The 24,440-nt window shown below is 49.3% G+C and overlaps 1 protein-coding gene across 3 annotated transcripts in view; it reads left to right on the forward strand.

Annotated features, from left to right (window-relative positions):
• Positions 1-24,440, forward strand: part of CENPF (centromere protein F) — a 1,250,680-nt gene that overhangs the window by 393,404 nt on the left and 832,836 nt on the right. For all 3 annotated transcript variants that reach the window (XM_069608564.1, XM_069608566.1, XM_069608565.1), the window contains exon 8: positions 9,935-10,060. In XM_069608564.1, the coding sequence (XP_069464665.1) occupies positions 9,935-10,060 (126 nt within the window). The remainder of the gene's footprint in view (positions 1-9,934; positions 10,061-24,440) is intronic.

Consider the following 24,440-nt stretch of genomic DNA (forward strand, 5'->3'; position numbering starts at 1 on the left):
ATTTCTGTCTCTAAGTAGAAAGTGTAGCTCTCCGTGGATTTAGTAAAACAGCATTGTCAGCCACATGCCTTTCTTTTCCTTGCTGAAATGTACTGCGCATATCTTTGCACTTATGGGATTTAAGCCCACTTTCTTTCCTTTGAGATTTAGGCCTGTTTTTGGTTCAATAGGCTTCATGTCTGACATCACCATTTCTGTGCTGGCCTTATACGTCAATGGGACTTCACAAACTACTCTGGCCTCTTTATTTCTGGCATTCAGTGGCTATATTTCACCCCACAGATCCTCCCACATTATACCACCCCCAGGGGGACTAACTGGTAGCAGCCTCATCTCCCTGGCCTCATGGGAAAGGTCTCCCCATCGGGGATAAGTGGCGGCATGGAGTGATTCGTCACAGAGCCCTTCTCTCACTCTGCTCCCTGGCAATCACTTTCCCTCTCTTTGGATCTTCCAAAGATCGTTGTTGTTTCACATTCACCTTTACTTTTTCCCCAATGTTACCCCTTGTTTCCAGCACCAAGCTGGTACCCTTTTGCCCCAATGGCTCTTTACTAAGCCTAATTCCATTCTACTTTGTGTCAATCGAGGGAGTTCTCACCTTCTCCGCAAGGGAGGAGCCCCACCCCTGTGAAGCTTGGGAGGAGAGCCCACACCCCAAAACCCTCCCTAGAGGTAGAGGTAGAGGCAAGTGGAAATTCACTGGGAGAGACTCAACCCTTTGGGGACAAGGACTCCCATTCCTGTGAGGAACTCCCTAGAAAACACCCTGTTAAGGATTTCTGAACTCTGACCTGGAGGGTCTGAAGTTCAGAAGTCCAACCTAGTTTATTTTAACAGGATAACCTCTGGACAAGCCAGACCAATCAGGGTAGCTATGGCAGGCAGTCAAGACTACGTCTCAGGAGAGGTGAGGGTGACTGAAAGCCTTCAATGAGCATACAAAGCAAGGACACTTACAAATTACTCCAGACAGGTGTTCTATTAAAAATATAGACACATTTATTACAAGGCCTTTGTTACATAGACCATAGTAAAGAATCACAGTAACACTAGAATAAACCAATACATCATAATCAACACAATATATATACAAGACCAATGGGGCCTAAGGGGTTAAAAGCACAAAATATGTTGACCACCTAGAGGGGGATGAAAACAGGCAGTGCAAGTCATCTTTAGACCCAGTTCCACATCAAGAATACACCTAACTAAGATGCAGCCCAAGCCCTACGAAGAGAGGAGCCTTATGCTCAATAGTACATGCATGTGCCTGTGCCAATGGACAAAATAGGGTCTCTTCAAAGGTCTCTAGCAGCTCAGGAAGGTGGATAAGGTGATGAAGAACAGGTTCCCACTATTCAAACAAGACCTCCACTTGAGGGCAGAGGCAGTTTGAGAGTGCGCGATGGAGTCGCTATTTCGCAATAGCTGTGGAAAGGAAAGGGGCCCTCCGGGGCCACTCGTGTGTAAAAATGGGCTCCTGCGCTAAGGGCCACCGGTTGGGGTAAGAACTACTCACCGGTCCACCACGCAGGCAGAACCAAACTTCGCCAGTACAGTCCACTTCGCTGGCAGGTTTGAATGCGACAGTCTCGACACCGTGTAGTTCCCAAGTTGCAGCGAGGATTCCCAAACGGGACAGTGGTGGTTTCCCCGCTGAGGGTGGAGGAATCATCCCAATTCCCCTGCAGCAGGCTTCAGGGAGAAGGGGGGTCACAAATCCAGCGAACTTGCACAGGTCGTTGCCTCAGGAGGGCAACACGGTAACCGCGTTTACTCCGGTCTGGGCGCACTCATCTCACTTCAGACCTGGGAATGCCAAGTGTACGAAATTCGGTGTGAGGGTGCCGTGGACACAGAGCTAGCAGTATACCAAGTTTCGAGGGCCTCCACGAAACAGCGGCAGTGACAGAACAAAGGTCCTGCGTAAACTGGTCAGCCAACTGGTTGGCCCAGGGTTTGATGAAGGTGCCGAATGGTTGATTCCCACTATTCCAATGGGTCGAAGCGTCTTCGCAGACCTTCTAGGACGATCAGATGCAGAGGGGTCCCACGGGATGACTGTGGGCTCAGGGTGCCAAACCTTCCAGCGGGTCACCAGCGGTTCCTTGACTCTGCTTCTTGTTGCGGGATACTTGGCTCCTTATCCTTTGTTCGGTGTGAACTCAGGAGATTGACATGGTAGTGGTGTTTTCAGCCTCCTCTTATCCAAAGTTCCCTTTGCACCAAAACGGAGAGGACGCAATGGGAGATTTGCTCACAAACGCTCACTCCATGTGGACCAATCATGGACCACAGTGGTCCCATGCATTCAGGACACTCCAGGCTCTCTGGCACACAGGATGTGTATTGGGATCAGACATCCCAGCCCACATCCTGGAGGGGCACACAAGGCATGCCGAAGCCTGCGAAAGCATTGGGTTTCGCGGGGAAAGTGCATGACCAAATAAGGACTGACCCGGGTCGACTCAACCAGGGGAAGGTGAAGGGGCAAGATGGCCAAAGGACATGACAAAGAACCTTGTGGCATGGCCATTTTGTCACAAACGCGGTTAACATGGCAACAAAGGGTTAAAAATATAAGAAACGATAGCTGCCACCAGTCCTGTCCATGACACTTCTGCACAGTTCATAAAAAGTCCAGCGAGAGTTTCTATGGCCTTTGGAAATGACTAGAGACCCAAGTGTGCTGTATGGTAAGATACATTGCACACTTGTTACATGTTGCACAAAAGCTGCAACATGAGGAAAGGACTAAGGGAAACAAAATCTCCCAGTACTGACTATCTTAAGGGCATATCCGTTTCCCCATAAAAAGTGAGCGAAAGCCCAGAGGAGTGCAGCTGAGGGCTATGCTTCTGGCAAAGTCAGTCAATGGTGTTTAAACAGCAGCAAAAAGTTTGGGGGTTGACACATGGAGGGAAGATTACATACAATTATGAAATCTTTCCTAACACACCCCAACAATACCACTTTGAACATCTCTCAAGAAGACTTGTATGGAGAAAAAGCCAGTATCTGGTGTTGCCAAGTGGAAACTATAAATGTTTCTTTAAATTAAACCTCCCATCGAACTGGGACGAGGAGGATGTGCGGAGGAGGAGAGAAGTGGTCTGACAGAGACTCAGACCTATGCCAGTGAAGTCCCTTGACTACGTCACACGTGACGGGAAGAGATTGGAGAGGAGGGAAAACCCACGATGTACAAACCAGCGTGGAAGCTGGTATAGAGGCGAAGTCGGACGCACATAGTCCTGTGACCAGAGGAAAACGAGAAATAGAAGTAGACGTGCAGCGTCTTACCAAGAGTTGAACGAGAGTGGCAAAGTCAGACGCAGGGTTTCATGACGACTAGGCGGAGAGAGAGAAGGCAAGTGGTTTTGTGACCACAAAAAGCTTGTGATGCACTGGGTGGCCCAGAAACACCATGCTGAGACCACTCTGCTACAAAAGATGCAGACCCTAACCGTTACTCAAGTACTGAACAACCATACCAGATGACGGCATTATGAACTGTCAGATGGCGCTCAAAGCTGACTCCTAGTGAGTAGAAGCCCTGCTGACCTTATCCCCAAGAAGTACAGGTAATGGAGAAAACTGGAGACCCAGGAGGGGCATAGAGAATAGTTATGGGACTAATCCTACTCTTCCCAGTCAAGATAAAGAGACTGCAATATTGAAACCCAGAGGAGTGAATGAGAATCCTTATTTTACCCGAATATATGTCCAAACACAGATATCAAAAAGGATCAAATATTGTGAACTGTATCAAAAGGAAGAGAATACAGAAGAGGTTTATCAAGGTTTGATAACTTTACCTTGGGAAGAGAGAACAATTGTCTGTAGAGAGAAACAAGAGGAGAGTAATAAAGTATCGGAGAACACTATCCTAAGGGCAAAGAAAACAAAGTCAAATACATTATTGAACAAATTGTGTGGAATGATCAAAACAGTCTGCAGACACTTTCTAACAATCAACCATTGAATAAAACTTGGTGAAAGCCAAAGTCCAGGAGAAGGTAGTCATTTTCTGGTCTTTGTTATAGTGGTAAGGCCACTTAAGGTTAGTTTTGGACAGCGGACAGATTCTCTTAAGACATTCACTGATGAGCACCTTAGGTTTGTTAGGTAGGGATGCCTCGTAGCATAGGGAGAGGTAGCCATTTTCCTTTTCTTTACTAAAAACTGCAGTGAAATCAGTCTCTGCATCCTTCTGACACACCACATCTCCCACACTTAACCAATCTTGCCTCTCACCGGGGCTTTTTGACAATTTTACTTCTCATTAGGCCTTTTCCCTGTAGTACTACGCTGTTTCAACTTAAAGTGGGTCGTCTCTGGTCCAGGCTTCCCAGGGTGTGCTGTGCTCCAGTGGCCAGCTCTTTTGGCCTGCCGGTTCGCTGCCCAGTCTCCTGTCTTTGAGTGTCCTGGGATCTGTCTTCCTCCAGTTACTGCCCGATACTGACCAAGTCTTGCTTGGCTGAGTTTTAAACGACTGTTGCTTATCCTTTAGGTTGGGGCTATAGGTGAAAAGCTTCCTTGATGGAGTTTGTGCTTGGCTCCTGGTCAGGTGTTTTCACCAGGGGGTGGTTGGGGACGGTGAGGTCTGGCTAAATGTATATAAGGGCAAGCTGCCATTTTGCATTTCATACGGTCTTCTATACACAATGTGGGTCTCACCTCACCAAACCCATCCAACAAGGCTGCCGGTTTTCCTCTTTGTGCACTTGTAAGTCGAGTATGGGATATTTTTCTGTCTGGAAAAACTTCATTAAGCCTAGGGAAAGGTTTGTTGCATCTATTCGTTTACCAATGGTTTGGTCTGGTAATTGTAACATTGGATCTTCTGCAGCACTTGTTGGATCGGGTAGCACAATGCTTGATAGATTTTAATTTCGCCTAGACTTTTCTGTCCTTCAGCAGAGGAAGAAAGTGATCCAATGCATGCTTGTAGATCCCGCTGGCTTTCTTAAGTTTCCTTGGTAGAACTGCCAGGAAGTGCAAAATAACAGAACCATTGCCTTTGTGACTGTAATAGCTTTGCTTCATTTGTTTCAAGAGTACCTGTAATTTTTTTTTATACCCAGAGACTTGCTCCACAAACAGGAAGCTTTTATCCCTTGTAGCTCTACACAGGCTTTCCTTTAAGGGGTATTTTCCGGTCCCTTGGGCTCCCCAGTGGTAACTTGGAGTGGCACCCTGTGACGAGCACTCGCCCTCAAGAGGTATCTCGTCAGATCATACAAAGATCAGAATGTACACTTGCTGATCTATGGTTATACATTTTGAAATTGAATGGAAATGTACAGTGGGAAAACTGTTTTTGAAATGGGTCCATCAATACTACGATGGCAAGATGAGGCCTCGATTCACATACATACGAGCGGATCTGTGCAGTCATGACCCTTCCCTGACAGTAATGGCAACTCTAATGTGAAGACCTTACCATGTACGCCTCTGTCTTCTGTGCTGAAGTTAGATCAATGAATAAATACCCCCACCAAGTCGAGCTGCAAGACGGAGTAACTCCAGCTCAGCACAAAGTGTCTCACTGCCAACAAGCAATTGCGCTCACTTCTCCAGACCATGGAGAGAGACTGGATGATCGAACAGTGGGTACTCACAGAAAACCTGACGGTGAAGGACTACGACTGCATGAATTTGCACATTAAATATGATAGCTGACCATTTGCCACTGTCCAACATTGCTGACCTCATTCTACAACTTTGTAAGGCCATGCACTTTTCATAATTTGCCCTAAGAAATCTATAGCAGCAGATACGCCTTCATCCTGGTTGTTACTCACGCCATTGGTTATTTCAGTGGGCACATATCAATTTACTTTTGCGCCATTTTGTTTGTCTGCAGCGTATGTTTTTCAGTGCATGACATCACACCATGCCATGTTCCAAAATGTAAATGCCTCAAAATGGTGTCTAGGTGTAGAGGGATTCTCATGAGGGATATGACCTTACAGTGGGCAAAGTGCTCAAAAGATTTAGGAAGGGAAGACGTGGAAAGAAAACTGTTTCCCTTAAACAGTCAGAGTTCCTATAATGCCCATTTCACAAGGAGGGGTCTTCTCAAAATGACTTGGTTAAAGCCATGCAAGAGGTCCCCCCACCCTCCCAAGTCATTGAAGAAAGACCAGCTTTGCTCATGCATGGGCATGGTGCATTACTTCATATTGGGCCCTGAGAGAAGGTCGATTCTGGATTCTATATCGTAAATGTTTATTGAATCAACTGACAAAGGGAATCACCAACATTATTTCTACTTATCTACTGAATTCATTGGATAATTTTCCAAATGTGTGGCGTTTAAAAATCCAGTCTATTATAGGAAAAGCACAAGTAGATGCAATCTTGTTAATGGAGAACCTAAATAGAGCCAAAACAAAAATTTGGGCAGCTGACTGGATATATACTCGTATGGCTTGTGCAAATTACGGAAACTTTTTGGAATATCCATTTGAATTAAAACGCTATAATAATGTGGCAAATTACATGGTAAGGTCACACAGCCCAAGCCATCGTGATGGCTTTATGAGATTTAAGCTGAATTTATGGTTGACAAATGATGTGCTGAACAGACGTAGCAATGATGGCACTGTTTTGCATTGTCGCTTTTGTAATCAGTATGCAGAAATTCTTAAGCATTTATGTTCTGAATGTGAAGAATTGATATTAGTCCGTTGTGTTCATTTTAAGCATCTATTTACGGAATATCGGGACATGACGAGAGAAATTAGGGGATCTATTGTTTTATACTTAGAGAAAAGCAATGAGATCTGCTGTTGTAAATTACCTCCAACAACTGAAACTAGCAATGTATGCACCTCCGGAATGAATTTATAGAGCTTAGCTCAATTAACGAGGATACTTGAAATTGATTCTCATTTTAGCCTTCTTCTTATTTTTCTTTTGTTTTTTCTTGGTTTTTCTTTTAATCATGATTGCATAACTGTTGTCGTAAACGTCTTGATGTTCTTGTACTTGATTTTAATTTATGAATTTAATGTGTTTCTTTTTATCTTTACTTTTCTTTTGCCATTTTACTATTGTATCTTTTTTTGGATCTATTATTAAGTTGAAAGGTCTCTAGTTTATCGTGACCAAAACAACTAATAAATAAAAAATAAAATAAAATTCAGATTTGTGCAGCATTTCTTTGAAAAGACTGAACGCCTCAGAACCCATCACAAAAAATGGTTTTAGCTTTTTGCGGGATGATTGCTGCATGGAACAGAGTAAAGAGTTTCCATGCCGTGGCCCCTCGTCTTCGAACTTTCGAACCGCAGAAATGCATGCATATGATCTAGATGCTGCACCTGCATGGACTTAGAATTAATAGATGTATTTGCATCCAAAGCTCTATGGAACACAAACGTAGTACTCCGTCATGGAACGAGTGGAGAAGAGTGCCACGGAAGTGACTTTAGGGTTCAGCTTTCAGACGTGGACACGAACTAAAATCTGCCAAAAGTCTCCAAGCTGTCCCTGTGCACACCATTAGCGGTTGACCTTCAGAGAAGCCAGTGGCTCCGAGACTATCAACGCATTGGCAAATGCAGCACATCTGCCAGTCAAGCCGGACACACTCAAACGGTGTGGTGTATTGGTATCCTTCAACAGCACGTTCCACTGCCATCGCCCTAGCTCTCGAGTCATTTGGGAATGTATGAATGTCACCAAAAACAGTTTGAGTGAAAAATATCGGTGGCCATCAATGAACTGCGAGGTAGTGGTTTATATAGGGAATAGCACCGTCTGCCTCAGTGACCAACTAGCGAGTACCAAGGCGCCTCCATTCAAATGTACAGGCACTCCCTGCGAAATGCACGCTGTCAACATGATTGCTCCCTGAATGGACTCCGAGGCTACCAGAAATATGCCCTCCTAGTTAATGACTTTACTTCAAAGACGTTGGAATTATTCTTCCTACATGAAATGATCTCCACCCTCCCCGTGTTTCACCTCTTCGTCATGAATGGTTCTTTTGGGTAACTTGGAAAGCCATTCCTGCTTCTCTCAAATAGCATGGCATGCAGGATTGCACGCCAACTCTCCACTGCCCAGGAGGAAACGTACAGCCGAGAGGAATACGCGATTGGATTAAGAATGCATAAGGACAGTAGCACCTTCAGAAGGCATTAGTGAAGTTGTTCAAGGGCCACAGTACAGATGAGCCCTGCAGCTAGGTTAGGACATAACGCATACCACCACGAGTGTCGCCTGTTCCAACGCACGATGGGACGGACTCCAACCTTCGAGAAGTCTCCCAATGCACGTCCTACCATGCCATGGAAACTTTAAGCTACGCAGAACAGATCGTCCAGAAACACGGAGAAGTCTACTTCAGCAAGCGCCGTGCCACTGTTGTTCGTTGTGTGAAGAAAGAACGGGATTGTGTGAAAGTCCAATTCCCTCAAAAGACAACAGGCACGAAGTAGAGTGCGCCGTGAAATTTTCAGGTATTGACCCGCAAGACGTCCATTTGGGTAGTGTTGGCAAATGGAACAGAAGTCGCATAGCCTTAAGAGGAACAAGAATCTCCACATCATGTACCTTTCACTGAGCAGTTCCCAAAAAGAACGCGCTCACAACTCCTCGCCTAATGCGGCGACTCAAGAAAATCTAATAATTTCACTCTTAAATCTGAACAAGATCACTCACTCAAGTATAACCAAACATCACTGAAGTAAGAGTTGAACAGAATTTAAGAGGGCGCAAGTATGAAGAAACCTCCAAAGTAACCTCACCTGTGAACTTGTGCTATGATGCTTTAAGTGGGAGGCAGAATGGGGCAGGGCTCTAGTTAGGGTCATGTCTTAAGTATGGGCGGGTAGGGTACGCCACTCACCCACTTAGGTCACGCCCTTAATTGGAGCACCTCCTTGCATGTGGGGTGTTTGGGACCACCTGGGAGCCAAACAGGAGATATGGGGTATAATACCGTTGCTGCACCCAGCCTCTTTTTTTTCTAAATCTTGGCTCTGGATCAGGTGATTACGAAACCAAGAGCGCCCGGCGTCCCAAAGTTATGATACCAGTGTGCCCCAGCGCTCTGCTCCTTTTGTTTTTTAATGAGGAGCTAACCCCAACAGGCAGCCCTTTAACTCAAGGAGCAGCTTGGTTAAAGGGCTTGCAGTGCGGTCTGCAGCCCACTTAAAGCACTAGGTAGTATCCACAAGTTGCATGCGCTGGCAACCTTCCCTCCTGCCCTATATCTGCTGAGCCACCGTGGGTGCATTTTGGATCTTAAGGGCCCTCCACCCCGCGGTGAAGGATTGTATGAGTGAGGCGTGGAGGAATAAATGCAGGCTTCAGCCCGGCCGGAAGACCTCCGCGTCCAGCCTGCTGACCCTCAGGCAGCCTTCAAGAGCCCCAGTGCCTCATAGACATTACTAGGACCATATTTTATCAATCTCGTATGAATAACGTTGCTTGTGTTGCATGTACAAAGTGTTCTTAGTCCTCTGTCTTTATTCACTAGCGTCTTCCAGTAAACACACTAATGGTCTGAAGAGGACATAGCAATTAATTACTAAACATTTTCCATGTACTTGGCATAAATGTTTTTGAAGAAAATCTGAAGTTGATGTACTCTGTGCTAAGCAGTTTGTGATCCAGTAACAGATTGGCGTAGAGCAACAGAAATACAGTTGTCAATGTGCATCCCATCTCTTATGTGTTGAAGTTCAAGAAACATTTCGGTTTTTAGTTGCTATTAGAAGGAAAAAGAGCACTGTGGTTCTTGAGGCAACCATGACATCTGGCGGCCACGGTTGGTAACAACATAAACGAGCACACCTGAAGACCTCGACACTAACGTTTTCACGACCACGTCTATCTTGTATGTTAAGCACATATAAAGTATTTAACATGGTTACCGACACATTTACTAATATACGTTTAATGTCCCTACTAGTGTACAACGATGGAGCAGAAACTGAAAAAACTGTCTGAGGAACTCTCCTGCCAAAGACAAAATGCAGAAAGTGCGCGATGCTGCCTGGAGCAAAAAATGAAAGAGAACGAAAAGGAATATCAAGCGGTAAGAGGGAATTGTGGTATTGCTCCTTCTGCTTAATTTTTGTACATTGTTCCGGTGAACATCTACCACATTGTTATTTACATTGTGTAATGTACCATTCTAGTTTCTCTTGCAATACATTGTGTGTGAATGACTTGGGCAAACTATGTGAACATCTGTTGCTTTTTCTTTGTGTCAGGCTTGCTTAACGTTTTTTTTTCACTTTGTTTAAAACTTCATTATGCCCCTTTCATATTCAGTAATATATAGGAACCGTGCCTGAGCCAAACTACCAAACAAAGCAAAAAAAAAAAACATTGGAAAAGCCAATCGTTTTGGTTTTTGTAGAGGCGCTATACAGCATTTGTCACGTGTTACCCTCATATGCCTTGTAATTAGCTTCCTATTTGTACATATCGAGCATTTATTGAACCACGTGTCCACGTAAACACCACACGCCATTGCTAGGTGCTTCCATCAAATGCCGAGATACCCACGGCATTGGTGTATTCCATTAAATCAAATGCCCTGGCACACACATCACTGCTGGAGATTGACATCAAATGTCCAAATCTTGGCTAGGCGGGATTGCAATCAAACGTCCAGGTTATGTTATGTTAAAAAAAGTGTAAAGCGGAGACCTACACTAATACATGCATGCATCATGGCGCCCAAAAGGCTGAGTGGAAAGCAGCAGGAAACCAAGACAAGACCTCAGAAAAGAAGGGTCTTAAGTTGACGTCGAAACAGCAGGTGGTTGTTAGTCGTGATTAGGGAGCATAGCAGTTTGTTCCACGGAACTGGCGCTGCCACATAGAAAGCTCATCCTCGCACCCGCAAGTGTTTGTACCTAGGTACCCTGGTCGAGGTAGGCATGCTCTGATCTTAGAGCTTGGGCGGGAGAGCACAGTCGAAATTTGTCCTGAAGGTACTCTGCACCAAGTCCATAAAGCGCATGATGGACAATGCTGAGTGTCTTGAATTCAATGCGGCGAGCAACAGGCAACCAGTGCAGGTGGCGGAGAACTGGTGAAATGGAAGCACGAACAAAAGAGGTGCCAGTGACCTCCACTGGCTGCAGAATTCTGCAGCACCTGTAACCTATTCAGGAAATAAAGAGGCAGAGCAAAGTATAGAGTTGCAGTAGTCAATCATTCCAAGAATGTAAGATGACACAACGGAGCTTGAAGGTGAACTGGTAGAAAGGGAAGAACCGTGCGAAGGATTTTGAGCTTAAAGAAGCCATTTCTACATACCGTGCTGATCTGGGCTTCAGCAGAAAGACGCAGAGAATTTACAGCCCAGGTCCTTTACCACCGCAGCTGGGGTCAGGATTGGACCCAGGGAAGTAGGCCCAAAGGCCTGTGTCCATAAGGAAGTAGACGAAGAGGGTCCAACCACCAGAACATGTGTTTTGTCAGCATTCAGCTTCAGTCAGTTTAGATTCATCCAGCTCCCCACGCATTCCAGGCAGCAACGCAGACATATAGCTGCGTCAGCCGCCGCAAGATCGAGACGCAGGACAATTTGGGTATTGTCGGCTCATGCGTAGCTGCAGAACCCATGGGACTGGATGAGCCTGGCCAAAGGCAGAATGTAGACATTAAACCAAATGGGGGAAAGCAGAACCCTGGCGAACCCCACAAGTGATAGAAATAGGATCAGATTGAAAGGGTCGGAGCGAGAGTGACTGAGCGGTTACCAAGAAAAGGGCCCAAACCAGGACAGGACCGGGCTGGAAATACCAGCACTCGCCAGCCGATGAAGCAAGGTGGAGTGGTCAATGGTATCGAAGGTAGCCGATAAGCCTAAAAGAATCGGCACCCACACCTTAATAGGACATTTGTGCACGATTGTCCACGACTGAAACAAGCACAGACTCTGTTCCTCCTGGAACCCGATAAAAAAAAAAAAAAGGACTTTTCCAAGAAAGGAGGAACCAGGAAATTCCAAGAGCTTCATAAGAAAAGGTAATAGAGAGAGAGGGCGATAATTAGCAGAGGGAGTTGGTTCCAACGTAGGTTTTTTCTAAGAGTGGTACCACCAAAGCGTGTTTAAGAGTACAAGAGGAAAAGAATGATTAACAGCATCAGTCACAACAGGAGCAATGGCCGCTATGATCAATTTAACAGTGGAAAGGGGAATCTAATCCAGTGGAGAGGCCAACCTCATCTTATTGGCATTAATATCCAATGAAGAGAAATATGGGAAAACTGACTGAGGACAGCCCATCTCCATTGGGTACAAGGCCAACATCAGTAGGGGTGGGTACAATAGTAGAGGAAATCTTCGAATGGATTGTGTTCTCCCATGTATTGCTTATCTTTAATATTTCCTAATATCCAGCTTGCTGCTTCAGAATCTTTTTTCCCCAGTAGAGGGTGCTGTGCTTCGATGCCTGTCGACTCGATTTCCCTCAGAGGCCTCGTGCCGGTGTCAACGTCAAGTCGACGTCATCACAGGTATAAGTAGCGCACGCAGCGTCTGTTGCTCAATTCCATTTTTCTGCATTTCACAGCTTCGGGAATGCAACACGAAATTCTTTGATTTTTCTGTGTAAATTCCTGCAAAACTTCAAAGACATGACCTGCTCATCGGCTCCGTCTACACCCCTGTCCGGTTTAAAAAAAATGCAGTGACTGCTTGGCTAAGATGTCCATGACTGATCCACACATGGTCTGTTTGTGGTGCCTTGGGGCAGAGCATCCATGTTCTGAATACGACGAGTATATGTCAATGACGGGAAAGGCCTTGAGGGAGCACAGAGGGAAACTGGAGAGAGATAAGACACAGAAGTCCATTATCCCATCCAAACGCACCTCTGACGAGTCAAGCTCTTCGTCTCCTTGTAACAAAATCACTCCCAATCACGCTCTGAAAGTGGATCACATCATTCTTCCTCTTCGAAACGCAGCAAGAAAAGGCGCCATAGGTCGCCGTCCACCTCATCCTCCTGTTCACATGAGAGGGTTATTTGCCCGACGAAACACCGTTTCTCGGCACAGTGGGAGGAATTCTGTAAAAGCAGGTTAAAGGTGTTGGAGAACGCAGCCTTGCTCCCCTTGAAGGCACGTAGAGGCGATACCCATGGAGAAAATACAGAAGCTGTTAGTCTTCAACCTCGGCTGGGGCGACTCCTCGAGAGCGCGAAAAACCCTTGAGTCGAGAGAAAGCCTCTTTGACGCACAAAAGGTCATCACTATCGACTCATACGGCTAAGCCAAAAAGTGCATCATGATGCCCTCGGTGCCTCAATCGAAGGAGAAGTCGACGCCGTACAAGACTATACCTTCGACGATTTCGTTGAAGACGTCGACATTCTCCAGCATGGGGTCTGGCATGGATTCACATGCACATGAATATTCCCTGTCGTCAGGCTGGGAATCCTCGGTAAAGAAAAAATCTGTTTCAGTTTTGTTTCTGAACTGTCTTTCTACTATTATCCGATCACTGGTTTCTGGGTCATACTGCCCCCAGCCAATGACTGCCCTCTACCAGCCATCTTCAGATTTTTACAGCACGTTCAAGTGTTGGGAGTCCTCGTGCTGTCGCTTTCGAGCTTTTACTGCGTATTGCATTTTTTCGAAGAGTATACTCTTATTTATTTCAGTCAATTCGAGCCTCAAGCTCCACCGATTCTTCTTCCGACCCACGGGACCCGTTTCGGAATTATCTACGCCACTCAAGGGCGGATTTTCATCGAATTACACTTCTTGGAGGATTCCCGAAGACCTTTGAGGCCTACCCCGATTTGGACATGGCCCTGGGCAAAGTAGATTCAATGCCTACTGGATCCAAACTGTTCAGGAACTGCCCAGGAGGTTGACTGCAGAACGTCTTTGAGGACGAGCACTCCTGGTGCCTCTACTGCCGACAAGTCGCACGTGGAGGAGGACTGTGCGTTCTGCAAGAACATGTCCGTCCGTACCATGAAGGACTGTCGTAAACGACTCGCTGACTGGCTGGAGGCGAAGAGCCCAGCAGCAGGTGAGAAGAAGTCTTCTAAGACCTTTGAGGGCGCTCCGGCGACGGGGGCCCAACAAAAGGCAAAGCACTGCGAGTCCACGGGCACCATGAGCGCGTTGGTTCGGGCTCCTCGGCTGCCAGGCAGGGCGCGATGTCAGACGCCATCATCCATGAGCCAACGATCTGGCGCAGTGAAAAGGAAGTCGGAGAACCCGGGTAAGCTTCGGGAGAAGCCTTGGTCGATCCCGACAGAGAAAGCCAAGGAGGGGCGAGGCGATGACCCTCCCCCTAAGGTGAAGGCCTCAGATGGTCCCAAGGTCGTGAAGGCCCTGATTCACCCGGCGATGGCATTGATTGAAGGAGCCGTGGCGGCCCGGGCGCAGCCTGCAGTGGCTACCCCAGTGGAGACGACTTCCGGGCCTAGAGTTTCCCTGCCACCCTGGAGGGAAACATCTTTCCAGCCTATCGAGAAGACCCCCGTGAAACCCCGGGATGAGAAAGAGGTGGGGGGCACGGTAGTCCTAACGGACAGATACCACCTCCGAGGATGAGCTGGCTGGCGTCAAAGCTATCCTGGACAAGAAGTTTGAGGAGGTCAGGACCTGTGGGAAGGATCTCGACGAGGCGGACATAGAGAGCAACGGTGGAGCCGACGAGGCCATGGAGGAAACGGAGGTCCCCATGCCCCAGCCGTCGCTCCCGTCGCAACCGATGCCTACGCCACAGGACAATTCAGGAGCAATCTTGATGGCTTTGCAGTCCCTATGTACGGAGATGAGGACAAGGTTGCCCTTACCCCAAGTGGACGATCCAGCGGCGCCTGGAACGTCTGGAAGCCCACCGAGCAAGCGGAGGCAAGTCCATCCTGCCCCTCCCTTCCAGCCTTCACCCCTATCCCCTCCTCCGATGGCCGAGACGGAGACTGGGACAGACGACGACAACGGGGACTGGCGGTGGCAACGACGGACTGTATCTCTGTCACCTCCCCCCGATGAAATTGACTCCTCACGCCATGATTGCCAGGATATCAGAGCTTTTCCAGCTGTGCGCCGAGCAACAAAAGAAAAGGGAATTTCTTTACCAACGACGGGAAGCCAAGAGGAAAACCGTACTCTCGGTCCCGCTGTTGGACGACATATGGGACGAAGCACTGTCCCTTATGAAGAACCCTTCCACGGCCCCTGTGAAGAGCGACCAGTACGGGAAGAAGTACCGGGTTCCAGATTCCGCTCCTTTGTGCCTTAGGGCGCAACCAACCCCGGATTCCGTAGTCTCTGCGGCAGCCAAGAAGAAAGCGGCAGGGGCGACGGCGGCATCCTCCACTTCCCCGCCGCAAAGCGAGGGAAAGCAGCTAGACGCCATGGGACGTCGAGTCATCTCATCGGCAGCAACGACAATTAAGGCGGCTAACGCCCTTGCGATTTTGGCCCGCTATGATAGGGAGCTGTGGTTCAAGAGTGCCCCTATCCTGGACTTCCTCCCGGACGACAAGAGGGTGGAGGCCCTGGAAATCCTACAAGAAGGCGAGGTGGCATCGGATCATGCGATCATTGTAGCTACGGACATTGCCGATAGCGGTTTTCGTTAGATGGGCAACAGCGTTTGACTACGCCGGCGCGGTTGGCTCAGGGCACCGACTTCCGTCAGGATTTTCAGGCCAGGGTACTGGACATGCCCTTCGGCGGAAACAACCTGTTCGGGAAAGCGGTGGACGAGTCACTACAGGCCATCAAAGCGGACATCGAGACGGCCGGTGCCTTAGACACACTTCATCAATGACGGCCGTCCTTTCGGACCTCCGGAGGCAAATCTCAAGGTGCCTCCAAAGGATTCGGCGTCAGTTCGTCATGCCGCCAAGCTGCCCATTCCTTGTTGCTGGAAGCTTAGAGGATGCAGCAAGGCCGGTGGATACCGTCATCGCCAAGGAGCCCAGGGTGGCAAGGCGAAACAGGACTGAACCGGCCGTGACGTCAGTCCACCACCTAAGCACCCTGGTGGGAGGCCGGCTGGCGAACTTCGTCTGCGTGTGGGAGTCCATATCTGACTGTTCGGTGCTGGATGCCCTGGCCCACGGGCACATTCTAGAGTTCCAAAGGAAGTGCCCCCATTTCCCACCTGTGGCCACGAAAGAAAACCACGTTCCACAGCTGCTTCTGGAGGTACGAGCCATGCTGAGAAAGGGTGCGATAGAACTTGTCCCAAAGAGGCTCCGGGGCTCCGGAGTATACTTGCGGTTCTCCAGCATGGGGTCTGGCATGGATTCACATGCTCATGAATATTCCCCGTCGTCAGGCCGGGAATCCTCGGTAAAGAAAAAATCAGTATCGGTTTAGTTTCTGATCTGTCTTTCTCAGTCATACTGCCCCCAGCTAATGACTGCCCTCTTTCTCTAAGCCCCGCCTCTGGCAGCCATCCTCAGATTTTTACCGCACGCTCAAGTGTTGGGAATCCTTGTGTTTAGCTCTCGAGCTTTTGCTGCGTTTTTGCACTTTTTCAAGGAGAATTTCAAATTTTCCGGTCAAATAGAGCCTCAAGCTCCACCGTCTCTACATCGGAGTAACGGGGAACCGTGTCGGATTTTTCTACGCCCCTCAAGGGTGAAGATTTCATCGAGTTACGCTTCTTGGAGGAGTCCAGAAGTTTCTGCGGCCTACCCGAACATGGCCCAAGAGAAAGGAAGCTCGACGCCCGGAAAGTTGTTCAGGGTTTGCCCTGGATGCCAGCTGCAGAATGTTTTCAAGGAGGACGAGCACTCGAAATGTCTCTACTGCCTTCATGAGGACAAAACGTACGTGGAGAAGGACTGTGCGTTTTGCAGGAACATGTCGAAACGGACCATCGGGGACCAACACCTTAGTCTCTCCAACTGGCTGGAAGGAAAGAGCCCGTCAGGTGAGAAGAAGTCGTCGTCCAAGCGGTCTAAGTCCTGTGAGGGCGCTCTGGCGATGGGGGCCCAACAGAAGGCAAAGCACCGCGAGTCCGCGGGCACCGGGAGCGCCGAACGGTCAGGCTCCTCGGCTGCCAGGCAGGGCGCACTCTCTCCAGCGCCATCAACCACGAGTCAACGCTCTGGCTCTGGGAAGAGGAAGGCAGAGAACCCAGGGAAGCTTCTGGAGAGGTCCCGGTCGAGCTCGAAGGATCCAGCCGAGGGGGAGCGAGGCGGTGACCCTCCTACCAAGGTGAAGGCCACAGGCCAACACAAGGTGGTAAAGGCCTTGATTCACCCGGCCAAGGCCTCTATCGAGGAAGTTGTGGCGGCCCTGGCGCAGCCTGTGGAGGCTACACCGGTGGAGGAGACCTCGGGCCCCAGAGTCTCCCTGCCTCAGTGGAGGGAAGCCTCTTTCAGACCCATCGAAAAGACCCCCGTGAAGACCCCGGCGGTAAAAGGGGGGGCGGCGGTGGCCATTGTGGACACGGACACAGCATCCGAGGGGGAGCTGGTAGAAGTCTTAGAGGGCCTCGACGAGGGAGTCAAAGAGGCCCGTTCCCACGGGAGGGATCCCGACGAAGGTGATGACGAGAGCGACGGCGGCACCGGCGCGGCCCTAGTCTTCCCGTCTCTTCCGGAGCCACAGGATAACTCGGCAGCCATTTTGTTGGCGATGCAATCCTTCTGTTCGGAGATAAGGACGAGATTGCCCTTACCACCGGCAGAGGATCCGGAACCAGGCTCGACGGAGGAGCCAGAGCCACGCCCGGCGGGAAGCCCCCCCGAACAAGAGAAGACGGATCCATCCAGTACCGCCTTTTCAGCCCTTGCGGCCTACTTAACCTTTGCCCACGTCCCCCGTCCCTGGGGATGACACAGGAACGGACACGGCCACGACAGGTACCGACGACGGGACGGAGGTCCCAGCGCCCCAAGCCCGGGCCTTCCCGCACGACGAGATCGGATCTTTCCATGCAATGATCACCAGGCCATCCAAGCTTTTTCAGCTATGCCCCGAAGAGAAGGAAGGTTTCCTTTACCAACGGTGCGAGGCCAAGAGGAAAACGGTCCTCGTCGTGCCTCTGCTGGATGACATCTGGGACAAGGGTCTCATCCTTCTCAAGAACCCGTCTACGATGCCTGCTAAGAGGGATCAGTACGAGAAGAAGTACCGGGTCCCCGACGCGGCTCCTTTGTGCCTCAGGGCGCAACCGACCCCTGACTCGGTCGTCTCAGCGCCGGCCAAGAAGAAAGGGGGGGGCCCATCGGCCTCAGCGTCGAACTTCCCCGCTGGACGTCGGCGGCAACAACGATTAAGGCGTCCAACGCTCTCGCGATCGTGGCCCGCTACGACAGGGAGTTATGGTACAAGATCGCCCCCCTGTTGGACTTCCTACCGGACGACAAGAGGGCCGAGACCACGCCATTACGGTGGCAATGGACATTGCCAACACTGGTTTCCGCCAGCTAGGCAACAGCGTTTGCCTTAGATGACGAGGGTGGCTCAAGGTGACGGATTTCCGCCAGGGCGTACAAGCCAAGGTTTTGGACATGCCGTTCGACGGGAACAATCTGTTTGGGAAAACAGTGGATGAGTCCCTCCAAGCCATCAAGGTGGACACGGAGACAGCTAAGGCCCTAGGCGTTCGCCGGCAACGAAGGCCGTCCTTCCGGAGCACCGGAGGCAAGCAGGGTGCCTCCAAGGGATTCGGCGGTGGCTCCTCTACGTACCGGCAAGCGGCCCGCTCCTCGTCGCAGGAAGCCTATAGAGGACGAGGCAAGTCGGGTAGACCCCGCCGTCGTCGCCAGGGAGGCCAAGGCGGCAAGGTGTCCTCCAAGCAAGATTGAACCGACAGCCGTGTCGGGCCCCCACCGGAGCGCCCCGGTGGGAGGCCGGCTGGCGAAGTTCGTCAGCGTGTGGGAGTCCATCTCCACCGACCATTGGGTGCTGGACGCCCTGGCCCAGGGGCACGCCCTCGAATTTCTAAAAAAATGCCCCCGCATTCCACCCGTGGCCAGGAAGGAAAATCACATCCCTCAACTGCTATTGGAGGTAAGGGCGATGCTCAAAAAAGGTGCCATCGAGCTCGTCCCGAAGAGGCTCCAGAGTATACTCAAGGTACTAACTCATGGAAAAGAAGACAGGAGGATTGCGCCCCTGTGGCCAGGGTGAGGTCCATCAAGTCCCTTCTAGGGATGATGTCCTCCTGCATATATCTTGTGCGCCTGTGCAGGCTTTGGGTGCGCCCTCTGCAAGAGTTCCTCGACGCCCGCTGGATCCAAGCGACGGCAGCTTCGAGGACAGGATCCCGCTCAACGAGACCTTCCGACGAGCGATCTGGTGGTGGGGCACCCGCGCCCATCTGACGGCGGGCACAGACTTTCAGACCTCATCTCACAGATAACGGTGATGACAGATGCCTCCCTGGAAGGGTGGGGAGCGCACACTGGAGAACTTCACGCGAGAGGCTTTTGGCTCCTGGAGGAGAAGCCTCTCCACATCAACATCCTGGAGCTCCGTGCAGTGTTCTGGGCCCTCGGGTCCTTTCTCAACCCCTATGGATCATGGCCCCTCAAATGCTGCCGTACTTGCTGTCGCTGGCCAAGGCGGGGCTGGCACATGCCTCCATCAAAATCCATCTAGCGGCCATCTCCCGCTACACCAGAACTCTGGGGCGGTCGTCGCTTTGGTCGCATCGCCTGGTGAAGGAGTTCAAGAAAGGACTGTTCCACTCGTTTCCGCCGGTGGAGTCTCCGGCCCCAGTGTGGGAGCTCAATGTGGTGCTGACCAGGCTCATGGGTCTGCCATTCGAGCCCCTGCACTCGGCACCGCTGAAGTTCCTATCGTAGAAGACAGCTTTTCTTGTGGCCATCAGCTCTGCACGACAACTAGGAGAGATCCAGGCCCTCTCCTTTAAGCCTCCATATCTGACATTCCACGAGACGAGGGTAGTGCTGAGGATGCACCCCTCTTTCATGCCCAAGGTGCCGTTGGACTTCCATCTCAACGAGCCCTTGGCGTTGCCTGTTTTCTTCCCGTCGCCTTTGTCGCCTTTGTCACCTTCGTCGCCGGCTGAGAGGACTTTGCACTCGCTGGATGTGGCTAGAGAGCTGAAGTTCTACGTGGAACGCACAAATAGTTTTTGGAAGACATCACAGCTGTTTGTGGACTTTGGACCTGTCAACCAACGGAAGGCCCCCTCAAAGGCTTCGGTTTCCAGATGGCTCTCCGGCTGCATCATGCACGGTCACCGGTTGGCAAACCGACCTTTGCCCGGCCGTCTGAGAGCCCTTTCAACCAGAGCGGTCGCCGCTACTACAGCGTTTCTGTCTGGTGTGCCCCTACTGGACATCTGCAGGGCTGCTACGTGGATGTAGCACGAGATTCTACTGCGTCGACCAGGATTCCAGAGAGGAGTCCAGAGTCGGCCAGGCAGTGCTGCGCAACCTGTTCGCTTGAAGCCTGGTGAGGAGGTAAGAGATGCTTATTGAGTTGTTGAAATGCTTAATGTTGAGCCTTGCCACCTCCCGTGGTTGTGCATGTGTGTACTGCTATGTATTCCTGAGCATGTGAATACATGCCAGACCCCATGCTGGAGAAGGAACAAGTTACTTACCTGTAACTGTTCTCCAGCATGGGTCTGGCATGGATTCACATGCAAACCCTCTCGCCTATCCCTCTGCGGCTCTTCTCTTGGTCCTACTGCCACCAAATCTGAAGATGGCTGCCAGAGGAGGGGCCTAGGTAGAGGGCAGTCATTGGCTGGGGGCAGTATGACCGAGAGACCAGTGATTGGTTATTAGTAGAAAGACAGTTCAGAAACGAAACTGATTTTTTTCTTTACCGAGGATTCTCAGCCTGACGACTGGAATATTCATGAGCATGTGAATCCATGCCAGACCCATGCTGGAGAACAACAGTTACAGGTAAGTAACTTGTTCCTTACTGTCCATTCCATCGACAACCTCAAAGCCTTTGGCGGTTCCATGGAATCCGTTGACGTCGTCGACGATTTTGACTATTACTGCGCCAATGACATCCATAGCGCCTTCTTTTCCGTTTGAAAAAATTACACACCACAACCTCGTTTAGATTATTTTAAGACCATATCCTCAATCTATGAGGAGGCAGAGTCATCTGAAGAGGAAAGACCTTTTGTTCTTGAGTATGGGACACCTTCGGTCCCAGAAGAACTGGTGTCCGCAGAATCTAGGATGAAACATTTGCAGGACTCCTTGCATGAAGCAAGTGGAATTGATACTTCCCTGGAAGTTGATTTTGGTCGGCCTGATCCATGGGATCATGCTGAAAGCAAGTACAGAATTCTCATGACTAGGGTGATGGAGTATATGGGGCGGACTAGACCCACACCTGTATTAGAGCAAGATGACCTAATGGATATACCAGATAAGGGACCACAGGAGGACCCTATTGTCCCATTTCACAAGGCTTTACATAAAGGGGTATCTACCAACTGGGAAACACCATAGGTGATCCCTGCAGTTAACAAAAGATTGACAGCTAAATATAGAGTATCAACTTCACATCCTCTATATCTCTCAAAGCACCCAACTCCAGAAAGTCTGGTTGTACAAGCTGCAACTTCATCTTGAAAGCAGAATGCATTTCCTGCAAGATCATGATGACAAGTTTGATGCCATGGCCAAGAAAGTTTTCTCGGCATGCAGCATAGCATTAAAGTCTGCCAATGCCACATGCACGCTGGCGAGATCCACGCACACCCTTTGGGATTGTTTTTCGGTGGCGGCTCACCATATACCCGAAGGGGAGGAAAGGGACTGTTTCTTGAACCTTATCAAGGATGGAAGGGACGCTATGTACGAATCCCTCCAGACCGGTCTTGACAGCATCGGCAGAGCCATGGCGGCTAACACGGTGATTCGCAACCACGCAAATCTGTGGAAGTCGTTATTTGCCCCAGACGTACAGTCAAGACTTCTCAACATAGCCTTTGACGGCGCACATTTATTTGGAAGTAAAGCTGATGAGTTTGGAGAAGCTGCAGACTTCCAAGGCGGCAGCCAAATACATTGAGCTGCGACAAGGCAAACTCCAAACCGCCCCACAGGTGCGCCCTGGAGCGGTAGGTCCTTTCGCTATTATTCTGCATTTTTGGAAAGGGCAGAGGACAGCCAGCTCAAAGAGGCCAGAGACGATTCACCTGTGGTGAACGGGGTAGAGGTACTAAGACCGCAACAGCAGGTGCTACTTTACCCTCAGCATCTGGGTCAGCCAACCCAAAACCTCTGAGGTCTTATTTTAGAAAACAGTAGGAGGCAGATTAACACAACATCTGACGGAATGGCAGGCTATTACTTCAGATGCTTGGGTATTGGGAGACAATCGCCCAAGGTTACTTTCTGCCTTTCCTACAAACACCTCAGTCACCCACCGGGAGACAACTCTTTGAAGATTCCGGATCCCCTCCTTATGCTCCTGCTTATTAACCCTGCTAGAGAAAGGTGCTATACAACCAGTACCTGTAGCAGAGAGGAATAAGGGTTGGTACTTCCCATATTTTCTAATTCCCAAGAAGGATGGAAAATTGAGACCCATCTTGGACTTAAGAGACTTGCACAAGTTCCTCAGGAAGGACAAGTTCAAGATGGTAACCCTTTCTCAGATCCTTCAGGCCCTCCAGCTTCAGGATTAGTTGGTATCATTGGACCTTCAGGATGCTTACTTTCATGTTACACCACAAAATAAGAGAAAGCACACCCTATGTTACTGAATGTTGGTTAGAATGTTTAGTTGAGTGGAGCTCCTAAGGCTCATGGAATCTCAATTAATGTAAAGGGTTTGGGGGAGAAAACAAGTGACTCTGGTATCAAAAGTCAGTACAACAATGAACACAATAGAATTCCCATTGGTAATGGGAACTCCCGTCCCCTGCACACCTATCTGTTAATGGAAAAAATGTTTTTCCAGTCAAATTCAATGACAAAATACTAAGAAATCTCTTAACGATTGATTAATCAGGAATTTCATGAAAAAAACAATTTATGCATGTATAATTTCACCATTTTTTCTACACAACATTTTAGTGATCCATGCACATTATTTATTAACAAATTCATAAATTAAATTAATCTGAGTTCAAAAGTAAATTCCACAACCAAATTCATCTTTGAATACAAAAGTAAAACAAGATTAGTCAAAAATTACAGAAATTAAACAAATTAGTCCAGAGCTCTATGCGTTTCGAAGTTCAACTCTCTTCTTTAGGAGCAACAATAGTATTTTTGTAATTCAAAAGATTTTCTTGTGTTCAACCATAGAATGAATGCACCGATCCGTTGTGAGATATTGAAAACGTCATCTAATTGCATCAATGTTCAATTGTTCTGGTGTTCATCGCCTGTGAATTATATTTGTATTAGTATTGGGTAGCACGGGCGTCCACTAAAAACATCTAACTATCTATATATAATGAGTTGCTTATCCCATGGGTTTGATATGAGAAACCTTTCGAAGGATGTAAGTGCTCTGACTGCCGCAGTTCGGTTGGGGGACAGGAGAGGGGCATGATCCAGTGGCAAATCTGAAAGTATGAGAAGCTCTGCAATTCTGGTAGCCCCAGTTTCTCTTTACAGGTGGTAAAATTTGACGGCTGATCACCCCCAGACCCCCCACCCCCACCCCCCCGGAACTTATCCCTGAGTTTTGTACAGCCAGCTGCCCTCGTTAACTCTACCCAGCTGTGACACAGATGGTCAGGACCACGTGTGTAACTGCGCCTGAATCTCGGCCAGCAATGCGTGGAAGTTAGCCTCTTAGAGCCCCTTTAGCGTGCGTGTGATGGTTACCCCCAGTATTCGGATACCGTCGGAAACCCACTTGGGTTGCGCCACTTCTTTTGCCATTGCCTCCTCCTGACTGATTTGATTCAGGATCTCAGACTTTGCGATGTTACTTTATAGGCCTGTGACCCTACCGAACCTCTCGAGTTCCTGCAGTGCCGCGGGAAGAGTAGTGACTGGCCCTGTAAGAGAGCAGCATATCATCTGCGTACACAATTAGCTTGTGGCCTCCTTCCCCGAAGGTTTTGCCCTTGATTGCCTCTGAGCCTTGGAGCATCGCCAGGAGTGGCTCGAGTTGGAGCGTGTAGAGCAGGGGGAATAGAGGGCAGCCCTTCCTAGTTCCACTGCGAAGAAGGACCAGGGGGAAAGCTCCCCGTTCAACAAGAGCCGTGCCGTTGGATGTGCGTTGTTTACCTTGATCCTCCTTATAAATTTATGGTCAAACGCCATGCTGCGCATGATAATAGAGAGCGGTCCATTCGACCTGGTCGAATGCTTTTTCCGCATCCAGGGTTGCGAGCACCACCCGGGACACCTTTCTTTTCGACTTTTTCTAACAGATGGCAAATCCTCCCGAGATTATCGTATGTTTGCCATCCCTTAATGAGCCTGGTCTGGTCCAGGTAGATGAGTCGGCATCAGCTGCACCTTCCTGTTAGCGAGGATCTTGGACTTCCAGTAGAT

The sequence above is a fragment of the Ambystoma mexicanum genome, chromosome 4q (genome assembly GCF_040938575.1).
Source record: "Ambystoma mexicanum isolate Mex_15411 chromosome 4q, UKY_AmexF1_1, whole genome shotgun sequence".
Taxonomy (NCBI): Eukaryota; Metazoa; Chordata; class Amphibia; order Caudata; family Ambystomatidae; genus Ambystoma; species Ambystoma mexicanum.